Raw genomic sequence first — 20,117 nt, forward strand, 5'->3', positions numbered from 1 at the left:
TTAGAACAAAGTAAATTCTTGCTCCTGGACTTTTTTAGCTTTTAAACTTGGGTAAAAAAATCCTAAACCCTTTAAACAAAGTTCCGTTAATCAAAATCAGGGTTTGCTAAATTTGTATCTGGTTTTGTTTGGTTGTATTTTTTTTTTTTTTTGGCCATAGCAGGCAGTAGTATTCTTCAAAACAAGAACTGATTTTATCTTGCAGAGGGTGGATAAATGTTTGATTATGCAGGTGTCTAAAAACAGGTTGCCCTGGAGAGGACTTGAATGTTTTCTGGTGTGCAGTTAATAGCTGTGGGGAAGCTTGTATGTATCTTAAATTCGAGGTGGTTTACTCCTCCATGGAAGCTGTCTTGGTCCTCCTGAATTTCTCACACTAGGTATGAAGCAAGAAGCATACATTTAGGCACTTAGAAATGGAAGTTTGATGTATAATACCTTTGTGTTCTGCCTTGCACTTTACTACTTTTTTGCATGTATGTATCAGAGGCTACTTTTGTATTACATTTTCCCTTATTAAGTTTTGTAAAATGAGAGAATGACTGTAGTAAAGTGTTCATATGAGGTGTGGTCCAATGCTGAAATGAACTTTCACTTCTTTCACGACAGTGTTGTAGTTTATGAACACAATATAAATGTTGTTTATTTTCTTTCTTCTCATTTGGTAGTGGATACCTTGTTTTCGAGAAAACTAAATGGAAAATACAGACTTGAACGCCTTGTTCCAACTGCAGTCTATCAACATATGAAGATGCATAAACGAATTTTAGGACACTTATCTTCTGTATACTGTGTAACTTTTGATCGGACTGGCAGGAGAATATTTACTGTAAGTACAAATTTTCTATTGTATGATTTTTTCGAAGTGCAGTTAGCATGTCATTTAACTGTTCCCGAAACCTACATGTACTGATGTTGCATATTAAGAGCAGATGAATGCTTTACTGCTGTTACTCTTGGATGCTTTTTAATGACCATGCTGGTTTGCATGTTAAAATAGTTTTAGCATACTAATATATTGGGTGTGCATGGCAAGGTTTTGGTAGCGGGGGGCTGCAGAGGTGGTTTCTATGAGAAGAACCCAGCAGGCTCCAAAGGGACCTGCCTCTGGCTAGAGCCAAGCCAGGAAGCGATGCTAGGTGGGCCTACGGGAGAGCAGATTGAAGAAAGGGAAAAAAGCTGTTGTGTGACAGCAGCTGGGAGAGACAGGAGTGAGAAAATGAGAGGGAAGCAGCCCTGCAGACCACAGGGTCGTTGCAGAAGTGGGGCAGGCGGTGCTGCAGGCAGGCAGCAGCAGTTCCCCTGCAGCCTGTGGAGAGGCCCCTGGTGGAGCAGGCTGTCCCCCTGCAGCCCATGGGTCCCACATGGAGCAGATCTCCACGTTGCAGCCCCCCCATGGGTGGAGGAGCCCCCGGTGGAGCAGGTGGATGTGGCCTGGAGGAGGCTGTGGCCCATGGAGAGCCCCCACAGGAGCAGGCCCCGGGCCGGAGCAGCAGCCCGTGGAGAGGAGCCCATGCAGGAGCAGGGGTCTGGGGGGAGCTGCTGCCCGTGGGGGACCCGTGCTGGAGCAGTTTGCTCCTGGGGGATGGATGGACCCCGTGGGACGGAGCCGTGTGGGAGCAGTGCTTGAGGAGCTGCTGCCTGCGGGCAGCCCCCACAGGCTCAACTGGGGAAGGACGGCATCCATGGGAGGGACCCCACGGGGAGCAGGGGCAGGGAGAGACCATGAAGGAGCACTGGGGACAGAGTGTAAGGGACTGACCGCAGCCCATTCCCCTGCACTGCTCTGGGAAAGGAGGTGGAAGAGGGTGGCTTTAGTTTGTTTTTAGTTTCTCACTGCTCTAGTCTGCTAGAGGTAGCAAATAAATTACATTAATCTCCATGTGCTGAGTCTGTTTTTTTCTCCCCCTCTTCCCTGGGGAGGGGGAGTGAGGGAGCAGTTGTGTTGGAGCTCAGCTGCCCAGCTGGGTAAAACCACCACAGCTAAATGTGACGGTGACTGCTGATCCATGCATTTTAGTCAGAAAACAAGTAAATTCCAGTAAAATTACCATGAGTAGACTTGTATTCTCTGGGAAGATACATAGCAAAAGAATGGACAACCACCACAAAATTTTAGAAGTCAGGGAGGACAATCAATATGTAATTAAAAAATGTTTTGACTTTTTTTTCTGTATTTTTTAAAAAATTTAAAGCATGACAGTTAACAGTCTGGTGATGTACTTAATATTTGTATGGCATGCTCGTGGAAACCAGAAGCCTAGCGTAGTGCATTTCAACAGATGTTGGTTCACAAGGAATTGTAATCCGTGAGATACCAGAAACTGTTTTTAGTGCCAATATTCTCAGTTTTTGTAGCTATTTTCATTGTGTTGTTTTGGTGTCTTTTTTTTTTTGCCTTTTTTTTTTGTTTGTTTTGGGTTTTGTTCTGTTTGTTTAAAAAACAAGGAGGGTGTCTGAAATCAGTACTGAAAGTGCATTTTTCCCAAATAAATGGGAATTATGAAAACAGATGGGTGCCAGTATAATTTGGATACCTTAGCAATAGTCAATTTTAATGAAGCAAAGGACCATATAAATGCATACCCCGTGTCAGTGTGGGCCACTTGAGCTGCATTTATTGCCTTCCCACAAGTACTGGATACTTCTGATGCCTTTGTGGATTCAGGAGCTTGATTGTGTCCCTTCGAAGCTCGTGACAGTGAACTCCGACAATGCAGATGAAAGTACATTTCGGTTCTACGCTACGTCTTGCAGTCCTAACTGTTCAAATGCTTTCAGCACAGCCACAAATATAACTTGCCCTTTCGCCCACATATGTTTTACTTCCTGGCGTGGAAGGATGTGTGGTTGTAGGGACTGGGGCGCTTCGAGAGTCATGAACAGGCTTCTCTTTATTTGTTCACTTGTTCACAGTAGAGATTTTCTTCATATTTCTTTAGCTTTCATTGACAAGCTAAGTCCCTCAACAGTCATAGGCATTAAATTCTTACCATCTCCTCTAGTTTGTGCGTGATTAACCTGTCAGGAGAAGGGTCTCTCCGATGTCATGGGCTTATTTTATACGTGACAAGGTAGAATGGGTTAGGGATTTTGTGTGCGAGTATAAAAATCCCCTACGCTCATCCTGTTCACCTCTAAATAAAAACTTCTTCAAGGAAGCACCAGGAGAAGTGCATGAAAGTCCTTGTTAAGTCTTGTGATTCTTCATTTTTTCTGAATCCCATGTTCCTAAAATCTGTTGGCTTTGAGGGATGTCTGGTGGGAAGTGTCCCTGCCTATGGCAGGGTGGTTGGAATTAGATGGTCTTTAAGGTCCCTTCCACCCCAATCCATTCTGCAATTCTATGAATTTACTAAACTTCCCCTGAGTGCACCTGTAGGGAAGAGTAGAGTTGCACATTCCCTTGTGCTCTGCAGTGTGACTTAACAGTGGCTACAGAGGGACAATTCTCTGGACCGTAACAACAATTTATTTCCAAAATAAAAGTGGAAGAACCTGGAATAAAATAGAGGGGAGCAATATCGCTTCTGCAACCCTAGAGCTTTGCTGGCAGTCCTTTGCTGAGAGATAAACTGATGTCCTGGTATAATTGCCAGTAAAATTGCCTGAAAAAGGTCACAAGTTCACATCATGATTATTTCAATCCAGTGTCGAATAAACTGTCTGTAGAAGGTACTTGTAGCTGGTGAATTTTCATCTGGGGGGCTGGGGCAGAACTTCTTACCTCAGCATTGTCAGGTAAGGCCTGTGGGTGTTGTGTAGATGTTTAAGCGGTTGGTGACAAATGGAAAACCAAAGCGTTTTATTCTGCATTCAGTGAAATACAAGTTGAAGTTGATAGTGTGGTGTAGTCAATGGATAATCGGTGATGAACTGTCTTCTTTTAATTTCATTTTAATCTTTATGACAAAATGGGGACAAGTCTTCTTTTCAGTCTAGACCAATGCTGTTTCTTCAGTCTCCAGTGTAGTCAGTAGAACTGGGAATTTCTAATCAGAAGGAAGGCAGACTTCATTCTAGATGTCTGCTACCAGCATATAAATTTATATGTATCAATAGGGGATCATTTTTGCTCTGGTTTTACTCTAACCTAGAGCATTTAGTGTGACATTAGCTAGATAAAAGAGCTTGGTTTAGATTTATAATTGGATGTAGAAGATGCATCATAACTATTTTCCTTCTGACCTCTGAAGGATTGAAAGCCTCTAAATTCAGGTTCTGTTTATGTGCTGCTTCAAATTAAAAGAAAGAAGTGATCTCAGCACATTTTCAAGTCACGCTGTTCTGAGAGATGTTATCTTTGCTAGGAAGAAGGTGCTCTTAGTTTGCCTGGAGGCAGTGAAAACAGGACATTATGCAGTTTTCCTACTAGCTAGTAGGTCATGCAGTGACTGGTTCTATTTACATTCTTCTAAAGATTTCACAAGAGATTTCTGAAGATCAGCCTCTAAGCTGTTTTTGTTTTTTTTTTTTCCCTGAATATACAAAAATATTCCTAATATACAAACTGAGATGTCTTGGTAATTTCTATTTTTAAATTAACCGCAATGAAGACAACCTCTTTCCTTGCAAAGACACAACTGAAAGAACTACCAGCTGCCAGTGAAGAAAACCTAATTATTTCTGAGACTTGTGTTTTGGATCTTTCGAAAAGCATGACTTGCAGAACCCACGCATGGTAGTAGGGACAGGCATTTCTTCGTCTGGTTCTTGTACTACTTCGTCCTTCCTTGTAGTCAGAAAGTTGCCATCTTCTTTTCCGCCACCTTTATCTCCCTGTTGCCTCCGAGATACTCTTTCTAGGGAATAATAAACAAGGGTGTGTAATAACCCGTGGTTGGAAACTTTACACAGGCTGATTTGTTTGGATTTTGGCAGCCCACTGCAGCCCACAAGTTTGTGGAATGGTAGGAGAGCGATGAACCAGCTTTGCTCCATACCTTGGTAAGGCTGTCATCGCTTTTCTGCTGGTGCTGAACTTGTTCTAGCACTCACTTTTGACAAATGCTTTTAATAGGTGCACGATGTGTAGTAGTTGCAGACAAAACCTTGGAAATGTGAACTGCAGAGTAAGCCAATGCCCTCGCTGGTAGAACTGCAGCAGTATTTGAAGAGTTGTGAATTGTCCCATTCAGATCAGGCAGAATTTCACGGAGTTATTTCAGATCTAATATTACTGTTTGGCCAAGATGCTACAGAATTTACTACTTTAGACATTTTTCTTGCTTTCTTCCTTGCTGAGACAGTTTAATTTTCCTCTGTAATGGAGAGGTACAACACATGCCTCTGTAGCCAGCCTATAACTATATAGGCTATACTATATATAGGGAGAAGCCAAGTCTTTGCTTAGTTCAAGCTTTCCTTAGTTCAATGTGGTTAAATCGACTTCTGAGGTCTCCAGCTGTCAGCAGATCCTAGAACTAGCTGCTTTTTTTTTTTTTTTTCCTTTGTTGCTGACTCTTTTACATCTTTAAGTTATCTATGCACAGATTGCTCTCCATCAATTACATTCTGCAAGCAGCTTTTTAGGGGTCTTGTAATACGAGGTTTAGTTTATTGGGTGTCTTTCATTTATTTACTTATTTGCTTTGAACAATCTGTTCATCCAGTAGAATGGCTGCAAGCTGTAAGTGAGTAGCTGATTCATAATGTTGATCCTTACAACGTGAAAATTGCAGAAGCATGTTTTATATAATATATACAGTGCTGCAGAGAGTACTGTTTGTGCAGCTCGAAGAAAAATGGGGTAGTGGTTTGAGGCTTCTAGACTGTGATGCAAGTAATTAATGTTAATGGCTTGGCTCTGTTCTCATACATTTATTGCTTTGTGTAAGAGATCAATCCACATGTGAACGATTTTCATCTTCACCCTCCTAGAGCACTGTAGAAATTCTAGGTTCCCCGTTCCCTGTTCCCTTCTTACACTCTCAGGTCTCTGTTTCAAGGGGTGAGGGCATTATTTGTCACCATGAGTTTCACACACACACACACACCCCAGCCCTTTATGTCTCCTCCGTTGATTTTTTTGGTGGTGACTGCGCTTCCCTCAAGAATATGCAAACTTGTTCATTCTTGAGATCTTACACAGTGAAAGCAGTAGAACAGGGTGAGCTCGTAACGCATTTCAGATCATCCGTGCATTAAGTAGGTAACGTTTTTTGGCCAAATTTTAGTTAAACATTCGCAGACCCAGGGGGCTAGCAGAGAAAACTACTTGAAATAAAATAAGTGGCAAAAGTATGTTTCACTATCTGTGTTAAGTGCTCTTGTCATTTGCAAGACTTTCACTAATCAGTAATTGAAAAGAACAATGTAAATGTTTGAAGAACATTTAAAACGAAGATATTGGTGCATTAATGACTCTAACTTCTGGAGGCATGGGAATGTTAAATAAATGATTGAGCTTGACGGAGGAGAGTGTGAAACTTTTTAAATTTTAGCTACAGAAGTGCAACCTTGAATCAAGGAAAACAGGAACAGTTACAGAACCTCATTAGTTTAGTATTGGGAAAAAAATCACCTATTTGCTTTATAGACTGCTTATATGTTTGTTTTAAAGAAACAAAGGGATTAAAACAATCTGCTTAAAGCTTAACAGGCAGAGCTTAAAGCAAAAATGGTGCCCTTTTTTCTCTTAACTCTGCTTATAAAGCTTTAAACAGCAAGTTTGCTAGTTCTGTTGTAATCCCCTGTTAACTTGTTCATTTGAATTGATTTGAAAATGTGAATTACAGAGCTTGTTTTTTTTTTTTTTTCTTTATTTTTTCATTCTCTTTAGCATTCTCAGCAACTTAAAGGGAATAAATCAGGTGATAAATGAAATTAGCCTGAATCAAGGTATTCAGGATGAGTGAAATCTGGAGCCTTTTCAAAAGCGTTAAATGCTCACGACTGTAAATGCAGTTAAACAACTACAAATGAAATTAAGAGACACCTGAGTCTTCTTCCTCCTTGTAGAAGTTCTGAGCACCTTACAGGGGATCCCAAATTCCATCTATAAACTGAAAACTTCCTGAAAGTGATTTACTTTTTTTCCATACAGGTATTTGAGCTGAACTCAGTGTAGCAATAAAGGGATAAACAGAGTAGCTTCTTACTAGAACAACGTTATTAAGGGTTTTGGTAATGTCGAACTATCTCAAGAATACTTTTAATCCACAATGTGTGGCTTTCTGAGAGGTAAACTCTTCTAAGTTACCAAGCTTCAAGAAGGAATTGAACACAGGTTGTTATGGTGTACAGTATGCAGGCAGAGGGGGGATGGAGACATCCATCCCAGATCTTGTGTCTGGCCTTGTTCTCTGCCTCGGCTGTAGAGCCTTTGGTCTGCTTCCTTGTCTAAGCCAACAGTTTTCTCCTAAAAGACCCAGTGAGATGAACCCCAGCATTTGGGAGGAGGGGATTAATGTGATATTGATGTTTCCCTTGCATAGGATTCACTACTGCACGTTCCTTGTTCCTAGAGTTTCCCTCTTGTGTCTTTAGAAAAGCCATCTCGGAAAGCAGCATCTCATTGCATAAGACTCTTCCCGTGAACCAGGGGGCAATTGTTTTTAGATTAAGGTAGCAGTTATCAGAAACATGTTTCTGTATACCATCCTCTTTCTGAGGAAGGTGGAAAGAATGGTGAGTAGTCAGTGGGTATACAGACTGTGCTTTTAGAAATCTGGGCTCTCGCTTGTGGTTGTGTTCCTCTGTCTTTGCGTTGGAGTTTGCACCTCTTTTCACTGTTGGTAGTACTGAGCAATAACTGGCATGATTTCCACGTGGGTCTTAGTAATTCTTTGTTATGGAGGGCAGAGATTCAGAAGTAAGATTACATTTGTACATCTTGGACTCTGGCTGGGAATTCCTAAAGACTACCTTGTGAAGGTGGCAGAAATTAGCAGCTGAGATCTCATACCTGTTCTAACAGCGACGTGAACGTGCCCTTTGCACATCTCCTTCCTGTGGTCTGGAATGCCATAGGGTATCCTTGGAGATTGGGAGGAAAGCCAACTACAAGAAAACTCTGTGCATTCAGCTTTTTATGGAGTGTGGTGGTTTTCAGTATCTCTGAAGCTGCAGTGACTGTCAGCCAAATACTTGTTGCTAAAGGATAAAATGCCCAAATCCTGAGGATGAATTACGGTGCTTTCTCACTTACTTTGGGAGCAGTATGGGGCCAAAACTGTCACCGCATCAAATTATTGAGAGTGATACGGTTTTGTCAGGTTTCCAGCAGCTTCATTCATACTGTTATTTGGGTTACTAGGGAAAGTACAGGAAGCATGAATCTCTTAAGGACAATATATAAGGTCATTTTACAACTTAGGTATTACTATAAATCTTGTCATCTGCGTGATCAAGGAGTAATGACTTTAACAAAGAGTAGTGGTTTTAAACTAAAAGAGGGTAGATTTAGAATTAGGCCTAAGGAATACTTTACTCAGGGATGGTGATGGCACAGGTTGCCCAGAGCAGCTGTGGATGCCCCATCCCTGGGGGTGTTCAAGGCCAGGCTGGATGGGGCTTTGGGCAACCCGGTCTGGTGGGAGGTGTCCCTGCCCATGGCAGGGGGGTGGAACTGGATGGTTTTAAGGCCCCCTCCAACCCAAAGCATTCAGTGATCTTTAGTTACCACAGGAACAATTGCTTCCTTGCAGATGAGATCATATTTTCACTATTGAAACATGTGAAGAGAGGTTAAGTTATCAAAGTCAAGCAGTAAACTTCATCCCTTCATATCTGTCGCACTCTGGCAAAGGAGAAATAAAAGACTTATCACAAGCCAGGAAAGAGAGGTGGGGAGAGCACAGAGAGCCAGGAGCAATGGGTTGTTGCTGGCATAGTTTGAAAACAGAGAGTAGCATGCTTTATGAGAGGATGAGTTTCTTTTTGTTACCTGATGAATAGGAGAGGTCTTGGTCCCAAGCTGAATCTGTGTAGCTTGAGCAGGAAAACACAAGTGCAGGATTCCTTTCTGGTGGAGAGGGAGCATTTAGAGTTGTTTGCAATTATTTTGAAGCCCCGAGATTTTATTTATGGTAGAATGGAGATAGCCATCAAAGCAACCCCGTGAGGTGGGGGGGCTGCTGCTGCTGGCTCTGATCATACAAACAAGAACTGCTCGGGGATGTGAAGGCCGGGGGCAGTCGTGACAGAAGTGACCATCAGATGATGGAGTTTGTGATTCTACAAAGAAGAGAACAAGGCAAAAAGCAGGCTCACAACCCTGGGCTTCAGAAGAGCAGGTTTGGTCCTGTTCAGGGACATACTTGGAGGAGTCCCATGGTTATGGTCCTGGAGAGAAGGGGTCCAGGAGAGCTTGTTGATTTTTGAGGATCATTCCTGTCCTGATGTGCAGGAGGACAAGCAGAGGTGGCAGGAGGCCTGCATAGCTGAGCGAGGAGCTCCTGACAAAATCTAAACATAAAAAGGAAGGGTGCAATAGGCAGTAGCAGGGACAGGTGGGTTGAGAGGAATACAGAGCTGCTCTCTGATCACTGAGCAGTGGAGGTAGGAAAGCCGAAGACAGACAGGAGTTGAATCTGGCAAGGGATGCTGTCGTGGTTTAACCCAGCAGGCAGCTAGGCACCACACAGCTGTCTGCTCGCTCCCCCCTGGTGGGAACTGGGAAAAGGTCAAAACTTGTGGGTCGAGGGAGAGACAGTTTAATAGGACAGAAAAGGAAGGGAAAATAATAATAGTAATAAAAAAGCATATACAAAACAAATGATGCGCAACACAATTGCTCACCACTCACTGACCGATGCCCAGCCCATCCCCAGGCAGTGGCAGCTCTCCTCTCACCAGCCCCTCCTGTTTTATTGCTGAGCACAACACCACCAGGTGTGGGCCATCCCTTTGGCCAGCCTGGGCCCCCTGCCCTGGCCGTGTCCCCTCCCAGCCCCTGGTGCACCCCCAGCCTCCTCACGGGCAGGGCAGCACCAGGAGCAGGAAAGGCCTTGACTGCTCTGCCACAACTAAAACATCAGTGAGTTATCAGCATTATTTTTCTCCTAAATCCAACACATGTTTACCATGCCAGCTACTAGGAAGAAAATTAACCCTATATCAGCTGAAACCAGAACAGATGTGAAGAGCAGCAAGAAGGGCTTCTTCAGTATATCAGCAGCAAAAAGAACAGGGAAAAGGTGGGCTTGCTACCTACTATAATGAAACAACTTAAGTTGGTGGATGAAGGCCAGTAGTGTGGATATTGCTTGTCCTGACTAGAGCAAGGCTTTCAGCACTGTCATGACATCCTTACTGACAAACAGGTGAAGTACAGGCTTGGTAAGTTGACAGTGAGATTGACCAAAAATGGCCTGAACTGCCTGGTTTGAAGGGTCATTATCGGTGATGTGAAGTGTGGCAGGAGACCAGTCACTAGCGGTGCACGTTCAGAGGGACCTCAGGTGCTGGAGAAACAGTCTAGCAGGAACTTTGTGAAGTTTCACCAAGGGTAATGCCAAGTGCTGCCCCTGGGGAGGAATAACCCTGTGCAGGTGCTGGGGCCTGATGAGCTGGAAAGCGGCATTGATGGAAAGATCCTGGGAATGCTGAGAGAGAAGAAGTTGGATATAGGCCAGCAATGTGCCCCTGAGGGCACTCAGCCCGGATGATGTCTGGACTGTTTGGTCTGGTTCTGGGTTCTGCAGCACAAGAAGGGCATGGACATGCTGGAGAGAGTCCAGGGAAGGGCTGAGAGGATGGTGGAGACATTGGAGCATCTGACATAGAAGGAGAAGCTGAGAGAGCTGTGATTTCTTAGCCTTGTGAAGAGAAGGCTTGCAGGGATCTTATCTGCATGTGTGAAGATGTGATGTGAGAGAGTCTTCATCTCTCTCATCCTGCTCAAAAAGAAATGGGAGCCAGACTCCTCTCATGAGGGGGTTGTGACAGGACAAGAGGCAATTAGCACAAACTAAGTGTATACCAAAAACAAGTAGGGCAGAGGTACGGGAGGAGTTGTCCTGCCCACATCTCTGCGTTCATGGGTGCGCCTGCTGAAGAGCTGGGAAGAAAGAAATGTCATTCCCGTAAGAAAGTCATGCCCATCTGGGGAAAAGTAGAGGCATGGCAGATGGTAAATCAAAATTACCTATTAAGACAGTCCAGAAATGCAGTCAATGTTTAAGTTATCTTGATTTCACATGTCTGGAGTTCCCTGCAAAGCATTCTGCAGGATTAACATGCCACTAATGGTCCAAAGCAACCTTTTTGCTTTGGAGAGAAGTCGGAGAAAAAAGACCTTCTGTAAAGAGTATCCCTATAGAAAAATGCCCCCTCTCAGTATGCTTAAATACAGTCAGCTTTCTTTTTACTCTTTGGAAAACGGTGGCTATTGTTGTATCCCTGTGTGTAAAGAGATACGTTGTCTTGTCTACATTGATGTAAACAATGTAGGAAGAGAGAAACTATTGTGAATAACTCTGAGTCAGAAACAACTTCTTGCTCACTAAACAAAAAGCAACCCCGAGGAAGTTGGCTGGTTTGCTGGCTGTTGGTACAAACGCAAATGGAGGTGTCATTCTTAGGTAACTGCAAGGACGCTGTTCCCTGCCTTCTCCCATTTGAAAACTTGGTGGCTGTTCTCTGTGCTTTGGATACCTTTCTTAGAAACGCAGACAACAGTATTGCCCTGCCTTCCCACTTCTTCAAAAAACGAACAAACAAAATAAAAACCAGCAGGCAGGCGAGATAAACTTGCACAGATGCGCTGTTGGTAGGCAGAAGAACTAAAACCCAGGTGAAATTGTATGACATGTTATAACTTGCTGCAGCATCTGTGCGTGGCCATTAGTAGATTGGTGCTCTGGGTGCTAAACCCAACGCCCATCTTCGTATTTGTTCTGAACCTGAACAAATAACCAAAACCTATACAGGAGTGGCTGCCTTCAAAGCTCACAGGTGGTGTGAATCAGTCATTCTGGAACGGTGTCACTGTTCAGTCAGTGTCTGTGAAATTGGTATCATGCTAAATGAAAAACACGGTAGCAATTCATAATTCATTTTCACGTTTAATATCCATTTGCATTCAGTGTACTGCAACTGTTTCCTTCTTCAGTTTGTGCTGGAGTTTTGAAAAGAAGTGTCGTGTCTTGCTGAGGAGGTTAAATCCACCTTGCTATGAGATCTGTTGTTTGTGTCACGAATGCATGATTTGTATCTGCTGTTGAGAATTAATGTGATCTAGTGTTGTGTTTTGACTGCAGAGTGGAAAACTATTCAAAAGCAGTTAGAAGGCAGTAAAAGAATGAAAAAAAATAATCCTGTGTGCTGCTAATCGTGTTGTTCAGTTCTTTGTCTTTGTGAACTGTAACACTGAGACAACCAATGGTACGATTGAAATGATTTATTTCTACTTACTTCCAGGGATCAGATGATTGCCTTGTAAAAATCTGGGCAACAGATGATGGGAGGTTGCTGGCTACCCTGAGAGGGCATGCAGCTGAAATATCTGATATGGCAGTGAACTACGAAAACACCATGATAGCTGCTGGGAGCTGTGATAAAATGATCAGAGTTTGGTGCCTTCGAACTTGTGCACCCTTAGCAGTTCTGCAGGGCCACAGCGCGTCTATAACGTCATTGCAGGTAGGTGTTTGCTTTGCAAAGTCACCTAAGCAATAACACGCACCACTTGTCTGGAAAAGAAACCACTTGGGAATGTTCAATACAATGAAAATGCGTATTTGGCAACTACGCTGTGAAGGGAGAAGGAATTTTCATGGTGCGCACTGCAAAATGGCAGGTTTATTGTCACAATATCTGACCCTTGAAAAATGCCAGGCATAGTGCTTGTTCAAAACAAAAATTGTGTGATGCATGGGGACAGTTCTGTTGTGAAATAAGGTTTCTTTGCACACCATGATTCTGATTTACGGGTACGTTGACTAAAACTAAAGTCAGTGTTGAGTATGGTTTGCTTTGTTTCTGTTTAGAGTTGCATGCTATTGCACAGTTTGGGTTGTGGGGGGGAGAACCCAAAGTGCTTTGGCAAGTAACCCAGACAGGTTGTTCTGAAGATAGAAAGTTACTCTGAGAAGCATTGTGTTATTGTGCTATTTATTGCAGTTTATTGTGTTCTTTTTTTTTTCTTCAGTATGGTTTGATACTTTTTTTTTTTTTTCAATTTTATTTTATTTTATGTCTTGTTTAAATGAGAAGCCAATGACTTGAGGAACTTCTTAGCATGTCTGGGACGGATTAACAGACCTTCTCTTTTTTCTTCCCCCGTTTCCCCTCCCAGTTCTCTCCACTATGCAGTGGCTCAAAGCGATACTTATCTTCAACCGGGGCAGATGGAACAATATGCTTTTGGCTGTGGGATGCTGGCACCCTTAAAATAAAGTTAGTTGCTATTTTATTTCTTGTTATTACTTTGTAATCAAGAATGACCTACTAACCTTGGAGAAAAAACTTGTCACTGGTTGGTTTGCTGTCTGCAATTGTTGGATATGATCTGTTTCTGTGGGTACCTGTAACTTACTTGTCTTTTAAGGACTAAGTTGATAACATAAGCAACCACCGAGTTTTTTTGTTCAGGGAAACAAATCAATATATACCCATTCTTTTCTCTAACTATTAACCAGGTCAAAAAAAAAAAAAGAAAGGTGAAATTTTTGTAACGTGATGTCAAAGTTGGCTTTTTTTGTTCTATTCTTATCTCTCAATCCCACATGAAATGAAAATGGTGTTGACAAATTGTGCTACAAGATGATTGCAACTGATATTCGAAAATCCAAATTTTGGTGGGAGAAGGTAATATTCTAGCAAGAAATCAGGATGGGATTATTTTTGGTTTGTTCTTTTCTCATCTCTAAATCCTTTCTTAGTTGCTCTTTACTGTTGCATGGTAGGAAGGAGTACTCATGGGCAGTTGTGTATCAGTGGATGAAGTTGAGTCTGAAGCTTCTGTTTTCAAAGTATAAGATATGAAAAATGTTGCCAGGACCCTCAAATGGAGTTAGTTTTTTATTAAAGATAACTTCTTCAATGGCTTTCAAGTGCTTTTTGCTCCTTCTTAATTGTGAAATATCTGGAACCTAAAATTGGAAATAGACCTTTTAATAATCACTGATAATTCAGTTTTGAGGAAGAGATCTCTTCCCTTTTCCTAATGAGAGAATAGTGGAATTAATGAGACTTAAATGGGTTATACTGCACGAGCTGGGAGATGAATCATGGAGTTGGATGGAAGTTGCCTTGAGGTAAAACTTGGGAAGTGAGCAAGCTGGTATCAGTTGTTGCAGAGGATTCTCAGCTATTTCCTACCCATGGTGAAATGTAAATGTAGAATGCAAAATTTAAGTGAGATGCACTGGCAAATATTAAAAGAAGAAAGTGGTTTTTTTGTCAGTAATGCTTTCACGTGTAAATAGTCGCAGTGCAGTGGCACAGAGAAAACAGATGAGTTGAGGTGTCCCTTGCAGAATGGAAAGGAAGGAGCCTGGTGCCCCAAGCCGTGCCAGTGACTCATGTTGTGTAACAACAGGGCAGAGTAAGCTTTGAGACTGGAGTTTGTACCATGCTCAACTTCTGTTCTGGAGTAATTTACATGTCGAGTTTAAGACAGAGCAACCCTATGTCGCTTCAGTCTGGAAGAAGAGTGCGTGAAGATGAGACCTGTATAGTTAGGAGTGCCTTGAGGAGGTTGTACAATGACCAGTTGCTTGTTGGCTCTTCCTGTGCTAGAGGGTATCAAGTGAGAGCTGCCAATTCCAAGTCAGGAGCAGGTGGTTCTTACCAAAACATGCAGCTAAGCCGTGAAACTCCTTGCCACAGAATATTATGCACACTGAAAACTTGTATGAAGATGGTGAAAGGTATACTTTTTCTGCTCTTACACATTCAGTTTTGGCTACACTTGGAAGCAGGATACTGCTCTTAGATCTTTGTTCTAATTTAGTAGAGCTGTTACGTATTTGAAGTAATCAATGCTTTCTCATCAAAGCCAAAGCATATGGTAAGTCTAAATAAGAAACAGGCATGTCTGTTGGGACGGAAACGTAATTGATGTCACTTAAGATATTGAATTAGTTGGACATTCATAAAAGTCTTAATGTAGCTCTTCTTAAGCTTGTTAGTTACAGGAAGTTTTACTTAATTTGCTAAACTGTAACCTTTTCTAACTGTGATTCCCCACTCCAGTAAATCCTATGAAGTGACACTGTGAAACTGAGAATCCAGCCTAATTTTTCACAAGGAGGCCGCGTCGTATGGGCACAGGGTCTCAGTAATGGGTGTGGATTGGTGTGGTTTTAAGTGAGGTGATTGTTCTTCCTCACACCTCTAGATCTGGATCTGCTTCCAGAACTGTAGAAATGGGGCAGATTCCCTCCACATCCACTCAGTGATGTGCTGGGGGAAAATGAGTGGTAGCAATATAGCATCAAAGGAAAGAGAGATTCCTGTCAGTCTTATTCATAAGACCCATTGTAATTTTATTATTTTTTTTTTCTAAGTGTCCTATCCCAGTTATGTCTTTCCATTTTTTTTTTTCCCTCTGCAAATGTTTATTTGTTTCACTCTTGGATTGCAGAAAACCTTGTGTTCATATTTGCCAGCAGATCTGTTGCAGTATTAATAGTATCTCTGAAATTAGAGGCTTCCCATGCTGGTCTCCCAGTTTTTGGATAACCTCATTAATTGAGGCCTGTTAAGTATTTGTTTTACACATAATGGCCCAGATGGGAGATGCTTGGCTCTGTTTTAATAAACTGCAGAAGGAGACTTTACAGTAGATTTTGTGCCACAGGGTGAAACACAGGCATGGCAAGACTGACCACAAAATTCTCGGTGTTGTTCAGAAGAGAGGGATCAACTCTTACTATATGCTTCTGTGACGATGATAGTGAAGAAAATTCAAATGCTAGAGCCTCCTGTGTGCTCCTGTGCTTTCAGTGAAGAGCTTTCTGACCAGGCAGTTATCGTGTATGCCCAAAAGCTGCAACAATCCAGTCAGGTTGATTTGGTTTCTAAGTAGAGGAACAGTAGGGCTGTTGTTCCTGTAGATAAAGAAGACAAAGGAAAGGTCCAAAGCAGGTGGAAAAATAATTTAGAAATAAGGTAATCAAGACCTTCCCTCACATTTAGGCGCTGTTACTATTCTGGATCAGGGCAGAAAACACAAGGGTTGCATGCTGTTTCAGTTGACAGTGTGGAGAAGAGAGAAAATCATCCTTGGGTCATCAGGAACTGATGGATAATTTGCCTCAGGTCTGAGGGAGAATTTTTACAACTGGTCACTGTGCAAAAGCTAAATCAGTTGCACTAAAAGTATTTGCATATGTATTTGTGCTGAGAAAGATGCTGAGTTTTCTTGTTATTTCTTCTGCCACCTATTTGAATCGCAAGCTTCCAGTGTTAGTCTGTTGTTGGCAGACCACGCCAACAAGGCAGCAGAGCTGTCTCGCAGATTTGGGTAGAGGAACAACTTATACTGCTTTTTAGCTGCTCTTAATTTTCTTCCCATAATTTTAAAAAGAGGAAAAAAAAAAGGAATAAAACATGCTGATGATTTTGACATTCCTCTTCTGGACAAGAAGACGTTAATTCCTTATGTCTTTGGGGTGGTAGCATACTTCACATCTGCTTTCTTATGCATAAGGCACTTTACGTTGAAGGGGCTTCTCGTGCATTAGGATTCAGGTGTGCCAGTCCATGTTTGTTGGCTTTTAAGCCAAGACTCGAGTCGGAGGGCTTGCCTTGCACATGTTTTTCCTGGAGAAATCTTACTTAAGCCACTGCATGTCCAGAGTGAGGTTACTCTGTAGGGTTTGGGTTATGCAGCCATTCCTGCACTAGGACAGCATTTTGAAGGTGAACTTGAGAGATGTTTCCATGGGTGAATGTTTCCCTTAGTTGAGGCACACGGTGTGCATTGCTTTTTTGTCTGTGCAGGCTCTGGTCTGACTGTAGCCTCTCATCTTGGGAGGAAAATGGTTTACCAGGGCCTTGCTGGACCTCTCTGTGAAATGTTTGTGAAGGTGTCTTAGTATGTTCCAGCCACTTACACGATTGGGTTGAGAATGCTTGTTAAAGCACAACGATTAACTTGGTTTCTGTATGTTTCAAGAAATTGTCCTTCAGCCACCTTCCTTACTTCCCCACGTTACTGATTGTCCAGTTTATCTTGTAAAGATCATGGTCTGTTGTAGTGTAAAAGAATGCCATAATCTTGTCTCCTAATGCCTTAAATAACACACATTAGAGAGACATAAGTTGGAGAATTTAACATGATTATCCAAACTAGAACATAAGTGCATACTTGCTCTGTTTTGCAGCTGTCCTAACTCCAAAGGCAGAGTTCACAAACCACAGTGGAAGAAAACAGCAGCCTATTTATCTATTTACACTTGCTCCGTATTATGTAAGCTGCATATCGAATCATCTGATAGTTCTTTTTAAGTTAGTATCTCAGTTAAGAAGGGTTTGAACTGTTTTGTGTAATAGCACTGTGTTGTTTAGTGTACCTTGTAACATCCCCCAGTGAAAGTCTTTGCAAGGAGCTATCTGAAAAGTCCTGAAGGAAGATTGACAGAAACAACCTGTATTGAATGGACAATTCGGAGAAAGATTTCTTAACTGCTATTGCCAGTGTGTTTTTTATGTTGTTTTGTATATAGGCACCAGTAAGGTGTCATGCTTACTACTTTCTTTGAGATAGCAATAGCTGATAGGTGGAGAAAGGTCTCTTACTCATCTGCCTGCAGCTGAAAAAAAAAAAAAAGCCATTTTGCTTCTAAAAGTGAAAAAATTGGATGTCATGAATATGCATTCTTTTATGTTAAAACAGATCTTTAGCGATGACACTTGTGGGTGTAATGCTGCTGTTCTCTAGTAAGTTTATTCTTTGAGGACTAAGGATTGCAGATGGTATACTATGCAAGACCACCTACTGAGCTGGGGTTGCTGCAGTACGTGAGCAGAACTGAAGTAATGATTGAAGGACTAGATCCTTGGTTTGTTTTTTACACACACACACTCTTAAAGTGCCAAATCGTGAAGCTTTAGTTCTGCTTCCACATCAGGTACTGAACTGCCTAAATGGAAGCAGAGTGCATAAAGAAAATTTTCTTTAAAACTTCTAGCCATAGTCCTAATTTTCTGTGGGGGCTATTGGAAACCAACAAACAATACATGCTTTCTGAAGAAACGGGTGTATTCTAATGCTGTGAAATACTTCAAATTTATTTAAATTTCTTTTGTATCCTTTTCTACAAAGAGCACCAACCTCAGTTTCTCTCTTGTAGTCAAAGCAGCCATGTTTTGCAGGAGAAAACCAGAGCTCTGATACACACAGTGGTTTAAAACAACCTCCTGGGTACCTGGCTCTGGTGTCTTCTCATCTGCTTTACAGGTGACTTAAATGAAAGTGTTTTGTATAGCCATATTTGAGGGGAGAGAGACATGGGATTTAAATTCGCAATACAGCTCTCCTTTATACATAGATTGTTTGGTCTGTCTGTATGTCTTAGTTTCCTAAAGATCAGATCATGAAGCATAGTCGCAGTAAATTGTTTGTAGATGGGCAGCCATCTGTTCCGTCATATTTAATTTTGTCCTTCTGTGCTTTATTTCTAACATACTGACTTGTTTTTTGAAACTGTATTAGGAAATTATTTAACTATTTCTTTATTTTTAGTCCAAGGCCAACAAAATTTACGGAACGCCCTCGGCCTGGAGTCCAAATGATCTGTTCTTCTTTTAGTGCTGGTAAAAGACTATTTTATATATACACGTATATATCTTTGTCTCAATGTAAGAAATCATTTAGAGAGTAAAATGAATTATAATGCCGTTACTGTAGCATATTTCTTCTTAAAAAGATGGAATTGAGTTAAAATGGTTATTGGAAAAAAACACCAATTAATGATTAATATTCATAATCTGTGCGTTAACTCTTGGTGATATGGAAATTATTGAAAACAATTGAACATAAAATAAGTCTCTTGTGTCTGCAGTTCCTTTAAAACGTGACATTTTTCCTCAGAGTGATTCTGAAAGTTAGCTTTATCTGAGATAGGATTATAGAGGTTTTATTAAGAAGGTGCTAATTAACAGGTTCTCACACTCTGAATTTCATTCATACTTAGAGTTGACAGTTGGTAAAGAACACAACACAAACAATTAGATACAATACCAAACTGACAGAATAGTATTTTCAGAACGTACTAGGGCTCTGTTTCCATTCAGTTTTCTTTAAGATTGAGCCCCACTAAGAGCTTAGTCACAAACAAATTACTTCAGTTAGCTAATTTTCAGGTACGTCTCTGGATACACATTTGTCTGACAACAAATGTGAGCTAATTCAACTCCAGTTCAACTCTGAGTTTCTCAACCTTGTTGTTTTTACTTAAAGGTCAGTTACAGACACAAATGAAATGAGATACAGCTGTAAATTTAAGGGAATAACTTTAAATATTTAATGTTACAGATATTTGAAAGTACTGTAATAACATTAGATTGCCCGTTTTTCTGACGACTTATCTGTGTTTGCTTTTCTCAGGTGGAATGTTTTTGGCCACTGGAAGTACAGATCACATCATTAGGGTTTATTTCTTTGGATCAGGTCAGCCAGAGAAGATATCAGAGTTGGAGTTTCATACTGTAAATACTTTATTAAATTACACATGTATTTGATTAAAAGGAAGATTTGGATAATTTAGAATTGCTTTTGATTTTTTTATTTTTATTTTTTATATAGGACAAAGTTGACAGCATTCAGTTCTCTAATAGTAGTAGCAGGTAAGCAAACAATTTATTTCTTCATACCTTTTTTTTTTTTTTTGACCTTGTGGAGATTTGTAAATATCAGTTTCTAAAAAATTGCTTTCTGTTTTGAGGTTCATGCAATAGTTATCTATAATCATTGTATTCTCACTAGTTGTTTTTACTCCCTCTTCAGTTTTACCATTGTCTTCAATGCAATGAATGATTAAAATATTCTGAATTTGCCAAAATTAAGGAGTATAGAAATACTTTAACTTTTTTATTAAATGTGTATATGTATTCATAAGTAAAATAACTATACGTTTAGATATGTTTAAATGTTTAAACCTCTTCTCAGTTAAGTGACTGCTGGATAAAGAGAAACCTGTTAAACAAAACACAGTTACATTTTG

The 20,117-nt window shown here is 41.2% G+C and overlaps 1 protein-coding gene across 1 annotated transcript in view; it reads left to right on the plus strand.

Moving 5' to 3' along the window:
• PHIP (PHIP subunit of CUL4-Ring ligase complex) overlaps nucleotides 1–20,117 on the plus strand; it is a 112,223-nt gene that overhangs the window by 21,476 nt on the left and 70,630 nt on the right. The window contains exons 7-12 of the mRNA XM_084514881.1: nucleotides 669–829; nucleotides 12,364–12,585; nucleotides 13,241–13,341; nucleotides 18,638–18,708; nucleotides 19,502–19,602; nucleotides 19,700–19,740. Of these exons, the coding sequence (XP_084371007.1) occupies nucleotides 669–829; nucleotides 12,364–12,585; nucleotides 13,241–13,341; nucleotides 18,638–18,708; nucleotides 19,502–19,602; nucleotides 19,700–19,740 (697 nt within the window). The remainder of the gene's footprint in view (nucleotides 1–668; nucleotides 830–12,363; nucleotides 12,586–13,240; nucleotides 13,342–18,637; nucleotides 18,709–19,501; nucleotides 19,603–19,699; nucleotides 19,741–20,117) is intronic.

The sequence above is a fragment of the Aythya ferina genome (assembly GCF_964211825.1).
Source record: "Aythya ferina genome assembly, chromosome: 3".
NCBI lineage: Eukaryota > Metazoa > Chordata > Aves > Anseriformes > Anatidae > Aythya > Aythya ferina.